The sequence below is a fragment of the Lepeophtheirus salmonis genome, chromosome 10 (assembly GCF_016086655.4).
Source record: "Lepeophtheirus salmonis chromosome 10, UVic_Lsal_1.4, whole genome shotgun sequence".
NCBI lineage: Eukaryota > Metazoa > Arthropoda > Copepoda > Siphonostomatoida > Caligidae > Lepeophtheirus > Lepeophtheirus salmonis.
In genome coordinates, this window is record NC_052140.2 from 1,990,503 (window position 1) to 2,017,965 (window position 27,463).

Genomic DNA, 27,463 nt, shown 5'->3' on the forward strand with positions numbered 1-27,463 from the left:
AAAAAATAAATACAAAAAGAATATTGGGAAATGGAAAGAGGGAAAGGAAATTTAAGGATTGTTTTTGAATAAGTCATATATTATTATATAAAAAGAAATTCTGCGAGATTACCGAATTTCTTTTATTCAATATAAATATAAAAGATAAATAAATATCTTCCTCCATGAGAGTAAAGGAAAAGAAAAGGAGGAAAGGAAAAAGAAAAAAGAAGTAGGGAGGAGAAATCGTGTGACGTATGAATATTTAAATAGCCTCCATCTTCTTTTTTCTCTCTCTCTCTCCTTTTTCATCTTCATACTGAGTGACTGATAAGAAGAGGAAAGCTCCCTCTTTTTGGCGTGCAGGTAGTTGCTTCTAGACAGAGAGAGAGAGAGAGGCGGAGCTTATTTTCGTCATTGGTCGCCCCTGTAGGGTCGAGAGAGAAAGGTGGAGCTTTTCCCCCTCAATTTTCCACTTCTGTACATCCATTTTTAATAATATATCTATATATTTCTTCCTTTTATCTAATACAAAAATACTAGCTGCCGTTGACGTCGGCGTTGCCCCCTCCTAGGTAACTCCTCACTCACTAACAAGTCAGTCCATGAATAGAGGAGAATGCAACTCCACGAATTCTGACACTGTTTTTATTTATATTCTCAAGGTGTAACATGATTCAAAAGTGAATAGATATTTGATTTCGATTAATTAAGCATTTCCTTAATAGAAAAGGCATTGATTAGATTTATTTTTGTCATTACCCGTTGTTGTAGTATTCAGTCAGACATGAATTTAAACCCCTTGAGCACTGTGTATGCCACAAAGCGACGGAGACGATCCAATAAAAGGTAAGAAATCTAAAGTTGTTCGTTGAGCAATTAATTTAAAGTACTCATCATTCAAATTTCCCAAATTTTATACATGATATATTTGTAAAAATCAATAACTTTTAAAAATCACCGCATGAGCAATAATTAGTATTATGTGCAAATGTGACCTGTTGACACTTTTCTTTTCTCTACTTACTCCCCCTTTTTGCAACCCCTGACTTAGTCAAAGAGACAACTTTGATTACATTTTTCATTGTATTTATACAAATAATTTGTTTCACGCAAAAAATATTAAACTAACAATTTAATTTAAAAAAATCACATTAAATTGTTTAACATCTCTCGTCAATGATTTATTTGTAAAGCTAAATCAAATTAAAACGAATTTTACCCGGAATTTATGGGATATCGTCGCTATTATATGAAATAAATAGAAGGTTTAACAAAAAATCATGACGCCCTTACTAATTTTTATGAGTCTTCAGTTCCCAATGTGCAATTTAAGAGAGCTTAGAGACTTTCGCACTCCCCAAAAATAGGCCCGCAATAATATAACAAAAAAAAATTAAATAGATTATAAAGGAAATTTTATTTAAAGAAAAAATTTTCCAACCAAATTTTTGCTAGCGTAGAATTTGCATATGTTAGCCTAATTATCAGTCGCACGGCTATAGGATAATGTCCTCTGATAACCATATTTGATAATTACAGACTTGAATCAACGAGTCTGAAAAACTCGTTTGTATTTTTACATATAAACTTGACTTGTTCAAAGATAATTTATGTATATCAAGAAACCTGCATAAAAATATTTCTTTAGGTATTAAAAAAATAAAATAATATAATCATTTTATACTAGAATGACCCTGAGTGGGCCATATGATGCCATTTTGACATCATTTCTAAAAAATCATGAACATTAGTTTTATTTAAATTGTATTCTCGTCCTCTTTATGTGGGTAACGTGTATTAGTTGGTAAAATTAATGTAATTGGTGAAATTGTCAACTTAAGAACAATTTTGAACAAAATTAAAGGCAAGAAGATTATTCCAATTAATTTGCTTACTTCATATATACATAGAGCCTAATATTTATAAACATACTTTAGTCAGTTATCGGCTTTGCAATAAAACTACTGGGATGATTCGCAATACTCAAGAATTGTAGAAATATGTAATTTACGTGTTCATCTTAGATTGCCGGATTATTAAATGAATACAATTGTTATTTTGTGGCTTGACTTGAGATATATCTTTATGACCTTGAGACACGACTCGGAATGAATATTTCCAAGCTACCAAAACTAGAGTTTCCCCAATAAATAAATATATTTATTTAAGAGCCTTAATTTGGCATGATGAAAATACTATACTATTTACATTCATTTAAAAAAAATGTATCTATTTATTGGAATTATTATAAATAAACAAAGGTTTATCGTTTCGTGGAGCACCATTTGAAATCAATGCTGTAGGCAATGCCACCTTAAGCTAATGATAGCCGAATGAAAAGAAATGTAGGTAAAAAAATACCAATTTACAGCTAATCAGTGGTCCCTTGGGCCTCATTCTAGATTAGCCCATTGCATTAAAGCGCCTTTGGCTATAAGTAGATGAACTCTGAACCTTGTTAGCATTAAGCAGCTGTCTTACATTCGATAGATATAATCCAGGAAACTCAAATTTAAGCCGACCATTGTTGTATTTTTATATGAGCAAAACTACTCTTTTTTAACGATCAAATGAGCCTAATTGGCTTTTGCAAATGTGCTAGGCTAAAAAGGGAGATGATTAATTTCTATAACATGGTACGCAGTCATAAAACTCGTTACATTTTTGGGGTAACGTTCAAATGTCCCAGTTCATTAAATGCGTTAAAAAAGTACCTAACAAACAAAAGGTTATCAATTGGTTTCGTTAAAGTTAAACTTGTCAAATTTTATATTGTCACAATCATTTCTAAAGTCTTTAAATTGACATCATGGTGTCATAAGTGTGCTTTTGAAGCAATTTCATAAGATTATGACGGAAATTATTTTTGGTATTTTTCAAAATTTACGTAATAATGTTTTTGCTCGATGAATGAACTTATTGGAGCCCATATGTGCAACATCAAAAGACCACGATTCCTCTGAAAGCCAAAAAATGAAAATGGACTCTTAAGGAAAAAAAGGCTTAAGGATTTTTTGGCCTGTCCACTCTATTTCTCATGTCTTGAAACTGGCGAGGCACAGTTCACCATCTTTCGGGTCCCAATCCAGATGTTTTAAACATGACATGAGGTCAGTGTAATGAGTCAGGATTGCACCTCCGGTTTTAAACAAAGGATCATTTGCTTTCAACTGCAACTTTAGGCTTAGTAATACCCAATAAATCACATACATGTTAAACTTCTTGGTAGATTATTCAAAACGCACTGATAATAGTTATAGCGAGCTTCAATGATCAACCTTATATTAATACAATCTTTTAAAATGCTTGATTCTCGGTACTTAGGCAAAATCCGAAAATTTCTCCTAAACTTCATCAATGATCAAATCAGTCCCTCCAAAAATCCTACGAGCAAGTATCAAAATACTGAAGTATAAAGATTGGTATTGTTCCAATACTAGACTAATGTATATATAATTTATTTTCCAATTTTGACTTCATGTTGGCCGTATACGGCCAACGGCAAAAATTTGGAAATCACTGTTGTAAATTACATCTTTATAATGAAGAGTTGGAAACAGATAATGATCAAATACTATCCAAGGAAGGAGAGTGCAAAGATACAAAAACGTTTGGGAACAATTCTTTGTCAAATTTTTATAAGAAATTACAAGAATTACCTCAATTATGAAGGTTTGACGATTTTCAAATGAACGAACACCTCTTTTAAGCGTCTCACCGCAGCGCAGTCAAATCCAGCTTTCAAATTAAAAAACTGGAACAAAATAGAAAAACTAGTTTTTAGAAATGATCTTCACTTAGTAATCACTTTTTGAGTTTCCTTTACCTTACTGCTTAATAAAGGTTTGACTGTAGGCAATATAGACTATAGATCTTTCTCACTGACGTCAATAATTGCATCATAATTAAAGAAGTTGCTATCTTGGGGGCTGAGGGTTAATATTTTTATTGCATAAAATGTACAAATTTCAAATAAATCTTGAATAAACTCCATCAAATGGCTTTAAGAATAAAAAAAAATTAACACCTGAAATGAATACTACTTCTTGCAAATAATAAGCAGTGATATTTGAATTAAATCAAAGTAATATAAACTGAAAAACCCCTATGAAAGGCATCAATTTGTACACTTGTTTTTTTTTTTTTAATCTATTATAGATGAGAAAAGTAGTATAATTAGCTCTTTAAACTGTAATTGTTAGTTTATTGTCTACAATAAGGTTGTTAAACGCCGTTATAACAACATATTTGTAATACCTGTGATATACAATAATTCTAGGCATTAGAGGCATATATTTTTCATGTACAATAGGGTTCAACTCATGGTATTTGTTCGTCCCATTTTGACATGATCCAATAGTTTACTATTTTCCTTAATATTAATCAAAGGGTTTTTTTTTATTCATATAAAATTTGATTCTTTAGGCCCCAAAAAATGCCCTAACCAAAAGCGCTTACATCGAATGAAAACGCTCTATAAGGGACTTGTAGAGGGCTATTGAACTCCCTTGCTATTGAATATTTGTATATATATATATATTCATATAATAATTAAATATCTTTTTTTGAAACATCTAATTTGTGTGTGTATTCTCTGTCGAAACAAAAAAAAAGTTGGTTAATTGTGTCGTTTTGACGATTATGTTTGAAGAAAAATAATAAAAACACAAATACATTTTTTGAGTGCTACCTTTTAAAAAGGTTTCATCTCAATAATATATATGTATATATCTTTTTCTCACAGTTATGTCCAAATAAAAGAAATAAGTAAATGAAGAAAAAAAAACCAACCCCAGAATAATGAGACTATCACATTAATATAATTAGAGGTTATTGTGTAAAGTACAGAAGCTCTTTCTCTGTATGTAAAAACAACATCAACGATGATGATGATGACGACGTGGGGCATAAAATCCAGGTCCATTTTTCCTAGGGTTTTTAGTTCATTTTTACAACCTCTCAACTCCCATCCCTGAGGGGCGTCTAAGTAGGATCTTTTTTTTTTCTTAGTTGTAAGTAATTTAATATAAGTGCCTTTGAAGAAAGAAAAAGGCAGTAGTCGCATTAGGTATTATTTAAAAGTCAATTAAACTGAAGCTTCCATAATATGGAAATATTATTTGTTATTACACTTGTGGTCCCTCAACACAAAAACAGGCTGGAATGAATTTACACTCAAAATTTGTATTCTTTGACGTTCTTTCAAATGACTCCAGGCATTTGAATTTACATTATTTTCATAGTCAATTACGCGTAAAAATATAGATATTGCGTCAATACAAAGGCAAGACGGAATGATTTTCATAAAAACAGTGATGGATTAGATACATTTGCATTGTTTGAAGAATAATTATGGTCTTAAAAGACACGGCAAATTGCCCTTAAAGTACAGAAAAATTAATTTCATAATATATTTATTAAATGGAAAGGTGTTACTAATCGGTGTTCAATTAGTATTTAAAAGTCAATTAGAAGAAGGTATCCTATATACACAGGTGTTATTTACTAAAACAATTGTGCTCCATTAAATTAAAGCCAAACTAGAATGATTTTAAGCTCAGAATTGAGGTATAAATACTTTGGTATTATTCGACAAATAATCTTGCATTTCTATCAAGAAAACATGTTGATTAATCTTTTGGAGGGACGGTGACAAATTGCACTTAAACTAGTTGCTAACCTTATTGGTCATAGTGAAAGAATTGAAAGTTAACAGAGATGGAGTAAAGGTTCAATTCGAGTTTCAAGCCTTTGTTTATTTTCCTTAAGAAAAGTTCAAGACTTCAGAAAGTAAAGAATAGTTGAAAGATATAGCCATTCAAAAAAATTGAAATGAATTTCGAAATCAAGTCGATTCGCAAGTATTTAAAATATGTACTCGAGTCTGGAATTCTAAAAATGGATACATTGGACATTTATTATGAAAATCAGAACCAAATGCTATATAATAAATCAAACTAAAATTCGAAACTACAGATAACATTCTGATATATTTAACTCATCATTAAACATTGACAACAAAGCACATAACTGGCCCAAATATGGTGATAAAATTTAGGGCTGTATATACCTGTAATAATTAAAAAGGATTTTTTTTAAATTTTTGTTCAAGATTATGTTGATACACCAAAAATGTTTTTTTTTCTTCCTAGAAGCCAATATTTCATTGATGTATTTTTGTCAATTATAGGCTTTGTATTCAAATTACTGGGATGAGTTAAGATGCTCAATAATTTTTGCTTTAGTTTAAGATCAAATGTATATATATATATAAATCTCTAAAATGCATTTTTACAAAAAAAAACAAAAAACTATTATATCAATACTTCCTATTACAGCATCGAATATTTCTAAAATGCAGATTATTTGTGAATGCAAATCCAAGATTCCAATAAATCAGTAATATGATGTGCAATCTTGCTCAAAAATAAAGAAAAGAAGAGAATCTTAATTTATTTTCATGGTTCATTCAGCCTCATATATAATATAGCATATTTCAGTTTTCAAATTGGTGGGATGATGCGATACGATACCCCAAAATGTTTAGTATAGTTTGGAATCTTTATTTATTAAGATACTTATGTGGTCTTTTAATTAAAGTTTATTAATCTCTCATTCTTTTAGAGTGATCATCCATTTCTGCTACTTTCACCGTAATTTGTAACGCACCCAATGTTTTAATAAGAAATAGACGATAATTCGTCGCTGATTAATTCAAATGTAATAATTCACAGCCCATTTTGAGAAAAATCATTTCAACTTGCTTTTGTGTTGACGGCAAGAATATATATTTTAAACTGTCATTTTCAAAATACTTTTATTGTGACAAACAATTTTGCCAACTTAAAGTGCAATTTGTGACCCTCCCAGAGGTTTAGTAATAATAATTTGTTGATAAAAATTGACAAATATTTGTCAAAGAATACAAATGTTAACCCAGGGGCGACGGCAGGATTATATTTTTGGAGGGACTTGGGTTTTGAAATTTTTTTGCAATGTTAAAAATTAAATGTTTGAAAATTTCACAGCAATTCACAACAAATTAAATTTTTTGGAAAAAAATTTAAAAGCCCATATCAATTCTATAAATGATTTTAATTTTTTGGAAAAAAATTGCAAAAATTAACAGCCATTCACAACAAATTTCATTTTTTTTGAAAAAAATTTCAAATATCAAATTTTTTGGGAATTTTTTTCTCAAAATCAACAGCTATTCACAAGAAATTAAATTTATTTAGAAAAAATTTCACAAATTACATTTTAAATATCAATTTTTTTTTGGCAAAAAAAAGCTTTTGACAGAAAATTATTTTGTGAATTTTCTTTTGAAAAATTAACTTAAATTTCCATTTTCTTTGTTTACTTCTTTCTTTTTTACGCATATACATATAATGTATTAAAAATATATTGGATATTTTCCTCATTTTAACCCACCACACTTGATATTTATTAGACTAAAACTCCAGAAAAGTCTTCTAAATTCTATTGACTATTTTGATAAAACACTTTTGTTTATATATTGTTGTGTTAGTTTCATTCCTCATAGCACTCTTAACAAGTTAATTAGGATCTCATTAAAAGTGCATCGACTAGTATATATATCAAAGGGAATATTTATTTAATTAATTAATTAACATGGCAAGGGAGAGGAAGAATCGTCCTTCCAGAGCCTAGAGAAGAACATACCTACACACATAGGGAGAAGAAGAGCCTCACAGTTGGATTTCCCATCATCCCTTGCTGTGATTCTATTACGTTTAACCCCCTCAAGGTGTGTACAAATTATTGTATGTATTCTCTATTAACACATCAAGGGGAAAAGAAAGAAATGGTATAGATTAAACAGTTAAGACTCATTCCGAGAACGCTTTTTTTCCCTTGTTTTCAGAGTCCAGTCTTAGATCATTACTTCCACATACATAGATTTAGTACATTAGGATGTCCCATTTTGGGAATTCATCGCACTAAAGGGTTTTTTATTTCCTCTAGAGTTGTAAGCTGGGCTTACTTGTTAAAAATCTTCAATAATCTTAGACATGGTACTTCAAAATTAAGGCTTCTATTTATTTTGAGCTAGCAGAAGGAATATCCCAGAGTTTGTAGGCGTCGAAAAACAGACACACACTTTTCTTTAATATTTTATATAATCTGCTTCCATTTTATTTCATTTTAAATAGCATTCTATTGCAATTCTATATAAATACTTTTTTTAATATGACTTGCACACTGGACTGTTTCTTAGATCAAGTATTTCAAATCAAAAAGAACTTAATTTCATCATAGATGCATTTTTACATACTCTACTTTATTAACACAGAAAATAATAGTATTTAATAGTTGGGTGACCAGAGAGGCTCCTGTTTTTAAAGGTGAATTCCCGGTTGTATGTACCCCCAGTTTATTCATCCTAGTTAATTGCACTCCAAGTATCTGGGTTCTCATTTGCCCATAGGGAGGGAATTAGTAGGATCCTAGGGATTTAAGTAAGAGTTCCTATAACGAGACATATTTAATATAATTTTGGTGCATCCAATAATTGTCTTTAATAATTCCTACTCATTCTCATAAAAAATGGAATAAATAACATTCGAAAGCATTTGTACTTTAAACGTGTAACTTTTACTAGTATTATCGAGAAGGAATATTTTCCCCTTTGGTGCTCAAGTAATAGCGAATATTTTTAGCTTTCCCTTTATAATTAGATAGGTTGTATACTAAAAGCTCTTCTTTTTAAATGTATAAATGGCTTAGGATATATGAAAAAGGGTATTTGAAGGCTGAAAACTCATGTAAACATTCTTTTTTAGTCAATACATACCATCAACTCCTTTGGTCCAAAATGATATAACATAAAAAAAAGCACACATAAAATAGCCTAAATTCATCGTCCCAATAAATTATTAAGAAACTGATAGACTTGATATAAAAGGCCAAATCGGGGCCATACAAAAACATAAAAAAACACACAATAATAGTTAACATTATAGGATATTTTAACTCATCCTAATAATTTGAATTCAAGGCTTATAACTGATGAATAAATGTCCATGAATTATTGAGCTATATGTATAAAATAAATTGGGATTGTCTTTCACCCATGATTTTTCTTCAATATTGTTTAATTATTGACGCACCACGTATTAGTGACGTATTGCATTCACGTATAAATCGAAATATTCGATGCTTTAATAGGAAGTATTGATATAATATTATTTTGTAGATATGCTTTTTGAGATTTTCATATACTCGTAAATAGGGATATTTCATTGTACATGGAACATTATTTGACGTCATCAAAACTATGTTAAACTTTTGTCCTGAACAAAATTGAAGAGTTGAGTGATTACGAGCGAATATCAATGATATGTATAGGACCAAATCTTGTTTTTTGGGCCTGTCCATAATTCCCGAGCCAAGTTAGAACACTATTATAAATAGTGATCTATCTTTATTCGCATCCCTGGATGAACCACAAATTAGAAGTAGTAACGTTTAAGTCTCTATAATAACATTTTCAAAGACTCGATGTATCACGAAGAATTTTATTTTGAAAAGTCTTTTTAAACACAAAATACGTATGAGACCCCTTTATTAAAAATGGAGCATAAAAAATGGTGAAACTGGCTATAAATACTTATATTTTAAGTACTATCTATAATATGTAGTCATAATTTATTGATAAAAATCATTTGTGAAAAGATGATCTTTTTTCAAAAAAATAAAATAAAGAGAAATTATAAGAGCTACTCGTTACTACTACTACCAAGGTTTCAAAACTGGGAGTTGATGATCTATTATGATCTACTGGATATTGAGTTGATCTTACTTACTAACTAAGGAGAGTGTGGGGGGACTTAATGACAGGTGAGTCTCTATTATATGTATTATACATAGATACGAGTAGAACAACGTAAAGATGTTATTAAAAAAATAATAATTTTTGGACAAACATACTCTTGATAATAAGTCATTAAGAATTTTTTTTTCTTTTTTTTTTTGTGATGATCATCTGCTTGAGCTCTCCTTCTCAAACGTCAAAAATCAACTGATGACGAATATAATAATAATAATATGTAAAAGGTTAGATAAAGACTGACAAAGTTATCATCTGCCATATTTTACCAACATAACATACATAAAACCATCGTCGACTCTCTAATCTAATTAATAATATCAACTACATACAACAACGTTTCATAATTAACCTTACGGAGTTCACTACCAACGAACCCCACTCTAACCCCCCTTACTTTTCTGCTCCCTGAGTAGTTACAGTATAAATCCATATGGGAAGATTAAAAAGGCTCACATGAGAGAGAGAAAATCGATGGGTATCTTATGTATGAAAGGGTACTATCCAGAGCATTATTATAGACAAAGCACCTGGGTTACCCTTAGCAATCTGTCACCAGAGTGGCCTCTGGACATTATTGATAAAATGTTGTTTGAGAAAAGAAGTAGTTTCTTAAGAATAGAAATAAAATTTCCAATTAGTCACGAGAGTGTATTATTTCCTTACAAAAATAAGATTAAAAAATTAAAATCAAATTTTCAAAAAAAAATAAGTGCACACACCAACCCTCACCCAATGTTTAGAGATTAGAAAGAGGAGGAATACATGTGGTATTACTGAATTAAGATCCTTGTTAATATCAGCAGTTTGTTTTATGATTTCGTAAGTAAAAAAAAAAATTACTCCTATAAAAGAAAAATCTTATCCATTTAAAATAACAATGGTACAGGGAAAATATTATAATTATATTTAAATAAATATATATTTATTTTATTATGGATTTTCAAATCAATTTACACCAAGGATAGGCGAGAATTCTTCCTTTAGAGAGATAATTTAACAGCCCCACGACTGATTAGATAATGAATAAAAAAGAAAAAAGTGTACTTTTCTAGTCGTTATATTTAGTTTCTTCTTTGCAGAGACCTCTTCTTAATCAATTATAATTATTATAACAAGGTTAGTCAGCAACGATTTTTAACTTTCAATAAGAATTTACTAGCATAAAGGATGTTTTGACCACAAATACGGGAATATAACTATGGAGAATAATTGAATAGCTTAAATATATCGAACAAACCAAGTTAAAGTTCTACATTTTTTACTTTTTACGTGTTACATTTACCAAAAGTAATGCGCCCAATGACGTCACTATCAAAAAACAGAGAATTACTTAATAAATCATCTGTGTTTTCCCTACGATTTTCTTTTACCTAACTTTGTTCTAATCAGATTGCCCTAACTTTATTTCTTATCATATTTCCTACCTATGTATATTTGGATTTGAACCCTTTGCTATCTGTTTTGCATGGGGCCCCACAATAGACAATCTGAATCACTAATACTCATTTCCTATATTACAGTTTTATTATCTAGTTTTCTTGTTAAATCTGGAATTGACAGTCAAATACGTATCGAGTTCTAGAAGAGGTTCTTGAACACTATGTTAATTACTTTAGGGGAAGGACCCCATACAAATTTATTAAGTTTTGATCATTTTTCCAAGTTATACTTTCGCAATGTCTTTACTCGTGATATATTTATCTCCACCAGTAAAGTTAAACAGAAGTTATTGGTTAAACTCTGTTTGTTAGTCTTTTGGTTACTAGGAATACGACAAAAATCAATTTTGATCTAACTTGGTATGAGGAGTAAGTATGATCAAAATAAGAGGTCATTAATTTTTTAGAGGTCAAGGTAGAACAAACACTTCAAAATGCATAATCGACCATAACTTTTGAATCATATTGAAGTAAAGAGCTCAAATTGGTGTCCTTATATAGGTTTAATATGGATTCTTTATATAGCAAAAAATCTACCGAGTGCTCATACTTTTTTTTTTCATGATATTTCTATTAGGCAGTGGTTCTCCAAATGTTTGTATAAAAAAAAAATAATAATCATCAAATAATATGGTTTTCCGCCTAAATGTCAAAAAATACATCTTTTGTTACAAAAACCTCATCCAAAGAATATGGTTTTTATAAAATAAAAAAGTTATCAATGTCTTTCAAAAAGAAGATGATAAGAAAAAATATTTTACAAGTTATTGTTTTAAATCAGGGAGTGATACTTGGGGATATCTTCTCAGATGCTACGTAATGTAATAAGTTTGAGAACCCCTGCCCTAGGGCAGATATTGTAGCAATAGGTAAATTGTTATATTTAATCATATAGAAAGGATAGTTTTGAATTCAATTCAATTTCTACATAACCTACTCCTAAAAAAAATCTTCCTTGAGATAATTGATGCCTCGACTAAAAGACACTTACATAAGTAAAAGCCTGAACATATAATGATAATAAGAGAGTTAAAATGAGTGATTACATAATAGGGGTCTGTTACTTTCTTTCTTTCACGCCATGACATTAAAAACAATGAACAAAGGTGTGCAAAAATTTAATTAGGTATAATTAAATGTTCTCGTTATTTGACCGTGTGTCATTAGCGACTGAGAGTTGCAAGAGTAACAACTTCAGTAGGTTTGGATATTTATTCGGTCTGGTGAAAATATACTCATGTACATTAGAGTGGTCACTAATTTTTAGTATAAAATGTTATAAGGATGCCCATTCTAAGTATGAATGTGACATGTCTAAGGAATACAAAAATAGTTTTGCCTCCACTCAAAGTCTTTCCAAAATTTGAACATGAGGTTGCAAGGATATATTGATTTTAGATGTGCCCATAACAGCAAACTTCCCTTTGATAAACAATAGCAAACCGTCAAGAAAAAAAAAATCCGGGATTTTAATAAATTATTATGAAAAACTCAATCCACAACTTTGAAAATGTCTCAGGATAGTAGAAGCCTTTCGCGGACGGAGTTCCAATCAAATTGCAACAGGATTAGTAACGTGAATTTCGAGTTATCAATGGCTATTTGGTGATTACTAGATGACCTTTTGACACTGATAAGGTGATCCTCTTTCATTTATATTGTGAAATATTTGCTCGGAGCATATCTATAAAAAAATTAGGAGGTCTGATCGAAAATAAATCCTTATTTCCTAATTCCGAATTCGCATGTATACTAAGTTGGAACTGTTAATTTGTTTTTGATAGGTCAAAAGGTTAAACATTTTTTGGTGTGCTCTGCGATTTTCTACCATTGAAAAAAACATGGAATGGAAAAAACAATTTAGGGGATTTTTTTTTTAATTGTTTATTCTTCAAAATATATCATTTTGTATCATATAACTATTTCAGACGAATAAAGCACCATTATAAAAGTTTTCGCTGATTTATATCCAAAATGGAGTTGTTTTTTTCTCTTTCAATAGTTGAAAATGGCAGAGCTCACGAAATAATATGTCAAAAATAAACTAATTGATGAATCTGGCTGATATTGTCAACATACGTTGAGGACCTGTGTATCAATATACATTATTGCTTTTGGAATTAGGAAATAATGTTTTCTTTTGGATGAGAGTAGAATTATTACAACTTCCTTTTAAAATGAGTCAACATCTTAAAAATGGCCATTGTGAGATAATTGATAGACTTAAAGAGTCAAGACAAAACTATTTTTATAATCCTTAGATATGCAATATTCATACCCTTTTAAATGGGCACTTTCATAATATTTCATTACAAAAATAGTGATCTCTCTAATGTATATCATGATAGAACCAAGAGTCGACCTTGAAACAAAGCATTTTTCTTCTTCGTTGGTCTTTATTGTTTTTATTATTTTTTCCAAAAAAAAGAAGGAAAAAAAAAGCACACAAAAAATGCGTTGTAAAATATCCTAACCCTAATCATATTATTTTTATTATTTCAAACCACATTTTAAACATGTAACAATGTAGCATGTACGTTTCGTAAACCGTCCCTACATACAACACATTTATTTATCCATCAAAATCTGACATGAGATAGGGGAGTCATATTATATACATATATATATATGGTCCCTCAACACAAAAATAAGCTAGAATGATTTCATATCAAAATGGAGTGTGGATAATTTTTAAATTTTTAATACGGTTATTTATCAATTTCTATTAACTAATTACTCTTATTCAACTTTTGGGTATGTCGCAAATTGCAATTAAAGTAAGCAAAATGGATATTCATAATAAAAGAATTACCGATTTTATTTGTAAGGGTTATATGGGGGCCAATATCAGTCTCATAAATCAAAAGGAGGTTCAAAACTCATCCCAGAAATTTACATACAGCTCCTTTGATTCACTCAAATAGTTCTATAAACTATATTAGGCCGTATTTTCAAATTTCGTATATGTACACAATATATGACGTAAAAACAAAAATTGGGATTTTCTTGATTTTCGTTCAATACTGTTTTATGTTGACTTTCCAGATATTTTGAGGAACACACATAAAAAAAGTACATTGTTTTAATTGCACACTAACCCCTCAACCAATGGTCTTAATCCATTTCAAGTTTTAAATGTGTTCCCTGCAAAATACTGCGTATTTTGTGACATCATGTGGCTATGAATCCTTACTCCTTATCTAGGGAAGCATTAGTCCCAAAAAGTCCGATTTTTTACCAAATCTTAAGGACACTTACAAATCCAACGTAATGACCGTACCATTATTGAACAATCTTCGCTAAATGTCATGTTTATCATAGATATCAACCGGGGACATCATCGGCAATCAACTTTGATCATCAAGGATTAAATATTTATAAGAATAATATCAAATACTTTAATATGCCATATATATTAAGACTAATAAAAACTATTACTCTAATTAGTTTAATAGGCCTTATTGTTCTTGCACCCCGAACACAACATTGAATTGACAAATAATAAATAAAATTATTCGGGAATCGCATTATTTTGCTGATGGATTTGTACACACAAAGGTAAATAATTAAAAAACAGGAATACCCCAGTGGTAAACTAAGGTACTTTTCAAATGATGCCTTGTAAAGAGTGCTTTAGAATTTGGGACGTTTTTCAAGGACAGGAGGGAATGAGACACATTACATTTTTGCTTTTTATATCAAGGGGATAGCTTGGAAATGTAGACAATTAAGCCATCAGTGTGCTCAATTGTTTTAAAGAGATAATTGGACTTCAAGACCTGGTTTCAATATCAATTTAGTGTAGCACTGTTTTAAATGTGTAAATAATCCCGTAGCACTATAGTACCGGTATGCGGGACAACAGTAGTTATGAAATATAAATTAAGAAAATCTATATCAATTGTGACGTGTTAAACCAAGTTGTGCACTAGGAGGTATATATTAAATTAGTGATGAAGGGATTTGTAATAAAGGAAAGAATCTTATCTATATTAATAAAGCAAAATTTGTTTGAGCTCAGTTTGTCATATTAATAAGGAAAAGGAAATGAAACATAATAATTGGGATTTTAAATCAGGTTAATTCAACGAGCGTGTGTAGCTAAAGCTCAGGGCGTCATATTAGAAAGGAAAGGGGAGATTAAATATTTAGAGTCGTAGATCCTAAGCAAAAATTGTTAGCAATCTGAACATTTTTTTTAAAAATTTTCTCCAGCTATTATCATTATTAAGGAAACATGCAGTGTCCCCAAGATTTTATGCGTTTGGGAGACTTAAGTTCCTCCAGCCCACCTCCTGTGGACACATTCCTGGGAGAGAACATCTAAGAACTGAGTCACGACGACGTTTCAAAGATGGAGAATAACACTGTCCATTTGTTAGAGAGTGATCTTTTATATTAATTGAGCAAAGTAGGTCTGTTCTTCGAACCCTAATAACTCCAAACAATGACGAGGAGTATATTAAAAGTACTTTTCCGAAATTGGAGCTATTAATGTAGATAAATTGAATATTTTCATGTTATCCTTGTTTTTTACGAAGAAAAAGACATAATGTTCCGGAAGGAGCGTAAAACACCGACCCAGCTGTCAAGCTTTGAATCAATTTTTGTAATATAAATAAATGAAAATGGATTAGTCCGTTCTCCAAACCTTCAATTTTTAAACCTATGCTTGCTTTTTATACATATTCTACTATTTCTTTCTTGAGACCAATATATTTTTTGGCTAAAATCACAAAAAAAAACAAAAAAAACCACGAAAATGTAGCTTAAACTAGAATCCCAGCCTTACAATGCTTTAATCAACCCTGCTTAACACCAATACCAAGTAGTGGCACATATGACCGTAGCACAAACTGTATTTTGTTTACAAAAGTCTCATGAATAATATACATTAATCTCTCTTGTCTCGTACATCTCTGTTCGTAAGAGTATCATTTCATTCAATATATTGAATAATGTATACCTAATCAGGTATATTCGTAGATAGAATCTCATTTAAAAAAAAGAGAGTAACCCTTGGTTCAAAGAGGTTTTGTCTATTTCTTCTTCTTGTTAAGTAATAATTGCTTTGAAATATATATATATACCTACATAAAATATGTTGCTATAAAATTGCTTCAGAAAAAAAAAATATATATATGATATTTTTTTCGGGACGATGAAGGGAATCTAAAATAAAATAATAATAATAACGATACGAAAAGAGAGAGAGAGAGAGAGGAGAATTATTTATTAGATGAACATATAATTTGACAGATTAAAAAAAAAACACTTTTTCCATCTATTTTCTTCTTTTTTTTTAGTACGTATATAACTATTTATACATAAGAGGTTTGTGTGAGCCTTATATATATACTTATTTTCACAAATAATTATGTACATCTTTTTCCGTAAAAATATATATATAATTTTTTACATACCTCCTTTCCTTTTTTGTACCTTTGCTTTCTAGCAGACTTTTAATCGATTTATCGATTCAACAAACCATATAACAATATGTAGAAACTACCTCTACCTAATTAAGTTTAACAAAAAAATAATGTTATTATTATTATTTTTTTTAATAATCAGACAAAGAAAAATGAATTTTTTCGTAGAAAAAGAATAGAATTTTCATAAGGAACGTACTATATACAATTATTTTTGTATATATATATATATATTATATTATATTATTTCAGTTTTTTCTCTTTACGTTTAACGAGATATTTTTTGCTTTTTGTTTCTTTTTAAATGTTGAAGTCATTTGCCGTGTACTAATAATTTATGATATATTTCCCCCTCTTGGCTCTCTCAATGTACATAGGAACGAGACTATCATCATTTGAATGAAAATTCCTTTTTTGATTCGAGTAATGGTCAAAGCCTAATAATAAAAAATAATAAATACAATATTACACAATGAATTATCTTTTTTTGGGGGGGTTTTCATTTTTATGGTTTTCAATGTTTTAGAATTTATTAGTTTTCTGTCTTATTGTCTTATATATCTATAGCATTTCTATATAACATATACTTCTTGCAGCCTACGACCCGCTCCCAAAGAAGGAAACAGTCAAGCCAAAAGCAATCCCTCCAAACGCCATCGAGAGCGCCTTAATGGCGAATTGGATCATTTAGCCTCTCTATTACCCTTCGAGTCCAACATCCTCTCCAAATTGGATCGACTCTCCATTCTACGACTTGCAGTCGCATTTCTACGCACTAAAACTTACTTCCAAGGTAATGATACTACTTAATATCACTGTTAATTCGTCAAATCCTCACGGGTTGTCCCCATATTACGTGTATGTGCTTCATACTGTCATAGATATGAAATATGCCCATGACCTATGAATTTGAACTCATGAAATGAGAAGACGAAACAATAAAAAAATCACTGAAGAAGGAACGCAACGCTTAAAATATATCTACTTACAAAAATGAAATTTTTTAACATGACATAAATACCTTGTGTTGAGTTGAGCCTTACCTCCCTTTTTATGTATATTATTATATATATATATATATATAATAGTGATAGTTTACTGTTTGGAAATCCAAGATTGGTCTGAGATTTTTATAATTTTAAATAATTCGGTCCGACTTTGGTCTGTACCGGTCTTGTAGTAAAAGTCGGTCAACAAAAATCAGTCTTGATCTTGTTTCACGTCATTTTGTTTTTTAGAAAATTTAACGAATTGACGGATTTTTTAGAATATGTACAAACTTTTTCTGTAAAAAAGGAAATGTCGGCCGTGGTCGAAACATGATGGATGAGGATTGGTCTATAAAAAATCTCTTAGAATCTAATCGATTATATATTCACTAGTTGTGAAACTCTGTTCAAAACGACTTTTTTTTTTTTTTTGCTCGGTCTTAAGAGACATTTTCTAAAGCAATTTGGACCAATGTTTCGAACCATTGGCATGAATCATTTTCAATTTGTATAGCGATTTTTTTGGTCTGAGTAAATTGATCGATTTTTTCATCGGTCTTTATCAATGGAACTTCTATTCTAAGTTGGACAAATATGATTTGTGCAACAGGTTTAAAATCCTACGACGTTATTGTTCACGATTTTGAAACACACATGACATCATCCACAATAAGTGTGATTTATCCAGGACAAATTGTTCCAAACCAAACTTCTAATAAAAGTTCGGTCCACTAAAAATCATAACAGTGGTAGACTGGTCTAGGATTTTCAGAGCCCAACCCAACATTAGTATACATTTACTAGTGTTGAGATTAAGTCTGATTTTTTCTCCAGTTTGTTCTTAAGTGGTTCTTTCTAGACTAAAATCTGGACCGTAATTAATTCGTATATAAAAATTTTCTTTACAAAATAAAAGAAAAAAATGTTCTCTTGAATCTTCATTTTTTTACCTCAAATTAATTCTCTAGATCGATCCTTTGTTGGCCGAACTTTACTAAAAATAGATCCAAATTTGTTAAAATTGTAACAATCTTAGACCGGTGTCATATTTCCATACTGAAATCCAACACTAAAACACCTTTATTAGGTCAAAAAATTAATTAAAAAACCTATTTTGTTATTAGATATTATTATTTGGGGTAAATTTCTTATTCGTGATTTTATAGCCTCAAAAAAAGAGGAGGAATGACGAAGCCCTTAAGGGCCTATTTTGACGATGATGATGCTCCGTGCTGTTTTTCATTTCTTTATGATTTAATCATCTAATTTATTATTATTATTTTTATATTTATAGTGGCCATGAGACATGAAAAAGACGAGCTGAATGATATGCATTATCGACGAGACTTTTTAACATATGACAATCATATGCTAAATGGTGATACTTTTCTACAGGTAAGAGCCCAGTGACAAAGTGGTAATAGTGTTGTGTTAACTCGAACAACTATTGGCTCGACTTAAATGGCGAGTCGATTTTCAAACTCTAAAAAGATAGACTACGTAGTAATTATTGAGTGGGCTCCGTGATTTTTTATCACTAAACCTCAACAAATAATATTTTGGTTTTGTGCCACTCATGTCCCTAAGTAATTTTCTATGCTGGACAATTTCTAATAATCAAGTATTTAATATATGATAAGATAAACTATTTATATATATCACGGTTTTATAACAAATGGGTCGATTTCAGCACAGTTATTAAAAAATATATGCATATAAACCCCAAACAAAATACGCTGAAAGTATTTCACTGAATATAAATTAATATATAAGGTAGGCATGGGCCTCCATAGCTTGTAGTGATGTCAAGATACCAATATTTTTTGCTAGGATTCGGTACAAAAATTAGTATGGGTACTTACATATTTTTCGATACTTTGCTATAAACTAAAAATCTATAAACAAAAATGTCAATTGAGATGGTTGACCACACGTCTATCATGATCTCAACAAAACCTCCCTCTGAAAAGCAAAGAGGTTCTGTGATTCAAAGTGTACCTTGTTTGTAGGAGTTAAAATTGCATTATGAAATATTTTTTGGAAGCACAAAACTACTAACCTACGGAGCATTTTCCCCCCTTAACCAGGGGGTGTTTTAAATCCCAGAACCTCTATATTTTGAAAAGGAGAGTTGTTGAGAGTTAAAGATTATAATATGCAAAGTTCTTAGAAATAAATTGCATGTACACGCATAATAGATCTTCCTTTAGGCCTTCTGCGCCTGCAAGATTTTTAATTGAGTTGAAAAGTTACGAATAAGCCAGAAATGGAATAAAGACACAATTATTAATACTAATAAATTTGGGAGATTACGTCCTTGGCAGGCCAATATCAATTTATTATACATAGTACCGTTTTAAATTCGTATATACCCGGTTACCACAACAAATAAAGTCTACCAAACAACACTTGTAACGATATATATATATTTTTGTACTGGATACGGTACGAATATAGATATATTGGTATACTTTTTCGACCTGCACATACAGGAACGTCCGCAGGGTATTTGTTCAGGATGGAGACTAGATTAGAAATTTGATTACTTCTTTGTTTCTTATAAAGGTCATTTTTTTGTGAGGAAGGGATTATCAGAAAATTTGAATGGCTTTATGACATTGGCGGTCAATTTATTTATGGCGTAGCAAAGTTAATAGACCGGTTTCAATATCAGCTGTCAGGTACTACTATATACCATATAGTACCTGTATAATGAACAACACTAGAAATTATTTAAGTCCTTTTTTCCGTTGTTTCAAATTTATCAAGTCGACACAACACTATTAACAACAGTTTCGTGATGTTGTTTGACTATATATTATGTATGACTGTAGAATCTCATTCTCTCTTAGTCTCATGTAATGATTATTTTACAAAATAACAAAAAAAAGTTTATAGAACATGCAATGCTTGAATTTCCCTAACATGATATTCTTTTGTTATATTTTATATCCCAGGCTTTAAACGGATTTTTAATGATCTTAGATTGTAACGGAGAACTATTCTTTGCAACTCACTCAATAGAAACATATCTGGGTTTCCATCAGGTGAGGAATCGTTAGAGTTGTATAAAATATGCCCTAAATAAAAGAAATCGAAAAATGCAATTGTAACCCTATCAATTTGAAGAATGCTTAGAAGAAAAAGACTTTAGTTGTTAAGACATTTCAAAAGATTAACTCTGTCTCTATCAAGGACATAGAGAGGAATTGCTCAGATATTGAATCTACTCAGAGTGCAACAAAGAATCAGTGCCTTTCATGAGCACACATCCTAGTGATTAGTGAAAATTTAAATGTTCTTTCGTGAAGAATTAAGAAACTATGCTAACAACTTTGGAAAATATAAACACTCTTCAGAGTGCCAACGACATAAAAGAATCAATAATTGTTACTGATGTAGAAAATATAAACAAAAACACTCGTAATACTTTTTGAATTTGACAATCTAAACAGTTTTGTAAAGTACATGTGCTCATGAAAGACAGAGATTTTCACAGAAGATTTTACGGGTAGTTATAAATCAAATCAAGTGGATCGACATCGAAGATAGTCCTATCTATATCTTTGCTACCATTTACGTAGTTGGATTTGTAGTTGTGGATTTGATCTTCTCATAGTACCCCTTTGCTAATCTAATGAAATGTCTAAGCAGCTAGCTGCTATTCTCCTTCATATTCTTTAAATTGTCAAAGTTACCATGTTGTTTTTGGGTTGTTGTTTTTTAGCATACGGGCAAGTCATAATTTTTTACAACTCTAAACATAGTTACATATCTATCTACATATATGATCTACTTATAGTCTGACGTCATACATCAATCAGTTTATGAATTAGTTCATTCAGAGGACCGAGAAGAGCTTCAGCGACAACTCATGTGGAATTCATATGTAGAGGACTCAAGTTCCTCTTCTGGAGTCTCACTTCAAGATATCCTTTCTTCTCCCGAGGGTAGCAACGTATTAGACCGATCCTTTACCGTTCGATTCCGCTGTTTATTGGACAACACCTCCGGATTCCTTGTAAGGACCCTATGATGACTTAATTGACTTTTATGTATAAAATTATATTACTTTTAGAGACTCGACATTCGTGGACGGATTAAGGTCCTTCACGGGCAAAACAAGAAGACGGAAGATCCTCCTTTAGCCCTCTTTTGTCTCTGTACTCCATTTGGACCCCCATCTCTTCTGGAAATCCCTCAAAAAGAAGTCATGTTCAAGTCCAAACATAAATTAGACTTTACCTTTGTCTCTATTGATCAAAAGTAGGTTCCTCCCCTAAATAGTAGTATAAAAGGGCAAAGTTTTACTTAGGGCTTCATATCAGCTGTTGCTGGGGGAGCTTATGCTGCATATATTTTTATTGACTTGTGTCATACTGGATGTATTAAAACATTTTTCCGATACGGAAGCCCGAACTAAATCAAAATCTATGTACTTCATGAGTCTAATGTTTCTGTTTTGGTACTTTTTTTTACAGACAATTTAGGTTTATTATAGATCAATATGCCATCCATTAGCCTTAATGAAGGCCTCCAATCGGGGTATGAAGGTAGAGCATTTCCTCTTCACCAACTAGTTGCCCATATTGCCCCAAATTCGCATTCACAGGAAAAATAAATACACTCAAATTACTACCATATGATTTTTTTAAGACTATACTATTTTTCTAAAGTTCTCTCTGCAACAGCTAACATGAAAGTATGCAATAACAATGCCTCTCTTGTACCTACTTACCATATTGTCATGCAGTTCAACTAAATGTGATTGTCTCTTTTATGATTAGGGGTAAGGATATGCTCCAGTATGCGGAGAATGAAATGTCAGATATAGGTGGCTATGACCTCGTTCACTATGATGATTTGTCCTATGTTGCAAGTGCTCATCAAGAATGTAAGTATAGGTTCATTCAATTCTACTTCAACTTACTTATTATATACATAGTAAAAAAGTAATTATTACTCTTTGCTAATCCTTGTTTTTTATTTTTTATTATATGTACGTATTCTCATTCCACTCTCCGTCTCTCCCTCAATTCAAAATTATGTAGTACTTAAGACAGGTGCAAGCGGAATGATTGCCTATCGTCTACAAACAAAAGAACATAAGTGGCAATGGCTCCAAACCTCCTCTCGTCTAGTGTATAAAAATTCAAAGCCAGATTTCATCATCTCAACACATCGACCTCTCATGTATGTATTCCTATTTATCAGGAGCGTTTTCAGGGGGAGGCTGTAGCATCCTCTCCAAGCTATCAAATTTTCATAAACAAATAATTTTTTAATTTATTTTTCCAAAAAATTTAATTTTTCGTGAACAGCTGTGAATTTTTTAATTTTTTTCCAAAAATTTAATATTTGATTTTTTTTTTTTGGAAAAATGTAATATTTATAATTTAATTTTTCAAATTTTTTCCCGAAAAATTAAATTTTCTGTAAACGGCTGTAAATTTTTGAAATTTGTTTTAAGAAAATATAATATTGATTCTTCACGCCCCTGGTTATTTACCCATAAATTAAGATCTATCCTCAGTCTAAAGAGGTGCAAATGCACGGATTTTTAAGCGTTTAGAGATAAAAGTTGCTTACGACTAAAGTTGTAGAAAATATGATCTTAGACTTGTGCAAGAGTTTTTGTATTCGCAAAAGTGTTTTTTTTTAAATCTAGCTATGATTATTATTCTTTAATTTTTGAAGAGCAAACAATGAACATCTAAAAATAAGTATAAAATAATAACTAGTAGAAACAAAATCATTTACAATAGAAATAACATCATGTGTATGTCAATATTACAGCTAACCAGAACTTTAAAATAAAATACTCTTTTGTTAATAAAACCTTAATTATGTATGCTTCAAGTAGGTTTCTTTTAGCGTAAAAACAATTGGCACCCCAATAGCAAAACTCTCATAATATGGTGGTTTTCTAACCTTTAAATTACATTTTATTAGAATTGTCTTACTGCATATCAAATACAAGCTTATTTTTTTAATTAACATGGTTAAAAAACTAAAAAAATCAACTAACTTTTTGATCAATTAAGGATATTTTTCATACTCAAAAATTTGATCAAATCAATACAAAGTGTAAAAATAATCAAAATTTCATATGGAAACTTTTGAGAAAATCCGATACAAAAAAAATATAACAGATTTATCAATCAGATCATCAAGTATAACTAAAATTGAAAAAAAACTTTTTGCCGACTTGTGTAATTGTCAACTTTTCTCTACTCTTGTAGAAAAATTAATTTTGCATGATCATTGATCTATTTACTTATTTATTTCTAGGGATGAGGAAGGAAAGGATCTATTGGGCAAACGGACTATGGACTTCAAAGTGACTTACCTAGATGCAGGACTTACAAGTGCCTATTACTCCGATTCTGAGATCTCCAATGGAGCTGTGACCATCAATGGTGCCTTAAACAACGGAGGAGGCTCCAACTCATCTGTGCCACCCACAAAGATTGCCAAAAGATACAAGACTCATCTCCGTGAGTTCTTATCCTCTTGTCGAGGCAAACGCAAAAACAGCCCCAACTCGGGCGGCGGGGGCAGTAACAACAATAGTACTAATAACAACAATACGGCCCCAGGGGGTCTTGGGAGTGATGTCTACGTGGATCCCTACTCCAACGCTTATTCGCCAGGGAACACAAGTGCCGCCAATGCTGCCGCTGCCATGAACCACCACCATCACCATCATCACTACGCAGACTATGTACAACCCTCAGCCTATCCCTCAATATATTCTGCAGCCTCCGTGGATAACCGCTACTTCTCTCCTGAGTACTTGGCTAGTTACCGATCCTTAACAACGTACTATCCCGAGTATGCAGCAGCCAATGCAGCCCAGTATATTGCAGGGAACTCCTATCTGGCCTCCGACCCTACTCGAAGCTCACTTGCCTCTCTTCAGTACGACCAATTCAATCGTTACTTTGATGAAAAAGACTGCAAATACAACTTTTCCTCCCCCTCTGCTCTTCCTCTCGAAAACAACAACAGCACGCCTTCCAACGAGAATCGGAGTGGACACGTTGAAGAACAGGATAAAGTGTCCAAGGATTCTTCCTCCTCCTCCTCGAATCTCCCACTTGAACCCACCACCACCACCGCCAACAACAATGTCAATAAACAAAAACTCATCAAAGAAGTCAAGTGTGAACCCCTTTCGAATTCAATTGCCTATGATTACTCTGGTGCAAAGGATACTTCCGGTTCATGGCAGTAGTAGCATTCAGTCTTTATTCTATTTAATTGTTTTAACTACAAATTCATCATCCCTCTCAATATTTTATTCATTCATATTAATGAGTGTGTTATCATTTTTTTCATTATTATAATGACTATATATTAACCAATTTGTTATACCTATGTAGATTCATTTATGAAGAAAACTTTTAATATTAACCCCCCTTCTCTTCATTCATTCATATACCAACCAACCAACCAACCATATGTAATTGGTACACCTTAATATACTTCTTTTTTTTTTCTAATATCATATTATTTTTCTAGTCATTTAATTTGATTTCTGTCTTTCCATGAAAAAAAAAAAATAATAATAATAATATGCATTACGAATCCAGAGTTTCATTATTCATGTCATAAGTAGGGGAGGGGTGAGGGGCTAGTTAATACACGTGGGCAGTTGAAGGGTTGCATGGGGTGACTTTTACACCAAGGCCCAGCGGATTCCTCGCATTTCCAACGTAGTTCATTTTTATACCCATTAAATATCATATTTCTTACAGATAAAAAGATATCCCCCTTCCAAAGGACACAAATCTCAAACAATAGACTATAAACTGATCTAAATTTTCTTCTCCTTCTATGCCATTCAATTTCCCACACATTTTTTCAAACATTGAAGGGTTCATATTTAAGTTGATCTAAGGATCTGGACAGTCACACGTTCAACCTTTCTTTGACAAAGTGGTTTATAAATTGTGAAGGATAGAAGGTTCAATTTAAATATATATATATATCACTCAAAAAGTAACTAGATTATTTCATTATAGGCTTATAAACATTTCATAAATAAACATCTAAATTTGAATAAAATACATTGAAGTACCTATTACCTACTCAATAACTATATAGCGTAAGAAATAACAATGTCTGACCCGTAATTTCGCAGCATACATTTTCGCCGTCTTTTGACATTCACTTTGGTCTTATTGTTGTATCTTAGCCATAGATCAGATGAAGAGAAATGGAAAATAGTCATAAAATAAAGACACAATTAAGGAGTCACGGACCTGGGTGGATATATTGAAAGAATTAATTAACTGGTAGCACCTTAATCATGATCTTGGTTGAGACTTCAATAAATATAAGGAACTCCGTTGTTCCATCCTGTAATGTAACAAAATAAAAAGCAGGTGAATATGTCATGCAGTAAAATCTCTAAGTGAAAGGACCATAGACGAAAATCTGTACGACAAAACTACCTAGAACCATAATTAATTTTGACAAATTTTCTATAGTAGTCAAATTATATCATTTCTTGCGGGTCGGACTGAGTTACAGAATTAAAAAGCTGAAAAAAGTGAGTAGGCGTCCAATCGTCAAATTTCAATTTTCTTATAAGTTATCACGAGTTGTGCTTCAAGTCTATGTAGGAATAAGGATCTATAAAGTGCTGCATTAGCAAAGCCTCTTTGAGGTACATGAACCAATCCTGAGCTGTGACACATTTTTTTGAGTACTTTTGAGTAATTTTATTTTATTAGTAATTCAATGAAAAAGTCAGACAAAAATCTCTTATTCTTTTAGCATTGGATTTATATTAATAAATATATTTCGAATTTTCATCCATTTTCAGTCACTCAATATCCATTTTGAAAGTGGATTGAAATGTCGGGGGATAAATTTAAGAGGGAATGAATATATCTACATATTTACATACAAATAACCTTTTGACCCAAACATTCTCATCATTGGACCGTTAAAAATGGGTTGGACTTGTCTCTTTCCTTTCTTCAAAAACAAAAAAAAATCTCATTGTTGATGAATAGGAATAGAGTTTCGTGGAGAAGAGGGAGACTCAATTCAATCGTGTTTTGATATCCAATCAAAAGACATTTGATAAGTCTATTAATAAAGTTATGATGATGAGCTATAAATGTTCCCTTGATGTAATAAGATGATTGCTCAGAAGGAGGGCTGTACGACCGCACATGTTGTAGACGAAGAGAACCTTTCCCAATACTGAACAGCTGGTCTTTTTGTGTGTTTTGTTTTATGGTTCTTTCATTCATAAAAAAAAAGAACTAAAGAGAGATAAGTTTTTATTCTGATTATCGTTATTCTTATTTGTGGTTGATCATTTAAGGCTATTAGGGATATTAGAAGGAGAGGATGGATATGTATATAAAGAGCTACTGCGTATGTATGTAGTACATAAATACAGAGTTGTTATTAATTTTACCTTTGCAAAGAGTCATGAACAACTAAGAAAAATCAATAATGAACGAGGTACTCCCTCCCCCTCCCCCCTACTCTTAATAAGGTGGATATTATGTGTTGTAATATATTGTGTTCATGATACAATATATCTCTAGGTATACATATTATTATATGCAGAATAATAGTGTTGCTTCCAAAGTTGACTCAAACTCGAAAAACAACCCAAAAAAACTTGATCTTTACTATAAATGTAATATTTGAAATTCCTAATAATTTGATTTCTTGTGAATAGATGGAAATATAATCCATAAAAATTAAACTTTTGGAAAAAATTTTTTTCTCCAAATC

The 27,463-nt window shown here is 31.1% G+C and overlaps 1 protein-coding gene across 1 annotated transcript; it reads left to right on the forward strand.

The window, feature by feature from the left end:
- Positions 1 to 506: 506 nt before the first annotated feature.
- Positions 507 to 25,288, forward strand: LOC121125454 (aryl hydrocarbon receptor). The gene is made up of 9 exons (XM_040720653.2): positions 507 to 828; positions 17,306 to 17,502; positions 18,993 to 19,093; positions 20,656 to 20,745; positions 21,501 to 21,719; positions 21,777 to 21,964; positions 22,486 to 22,592; positions 22,750 to 22,891; positions 23,990 to 25,288. The coding sequence occupies exons 1-9, from the start codon at positions 767 to 769 to the stop codon at positions 24,933 to 24,935; spliced, it is 2,052 nt and encodes a 683-aa protein (XP_040576587.1). The 5' UTR covers positions 507 to 766; the 3' UTR covers positions 24,936 to 25,288.
- The last annotated feature ends 2,175 nt before the right edge of the window (positions 25,289 to 27,463 follow it).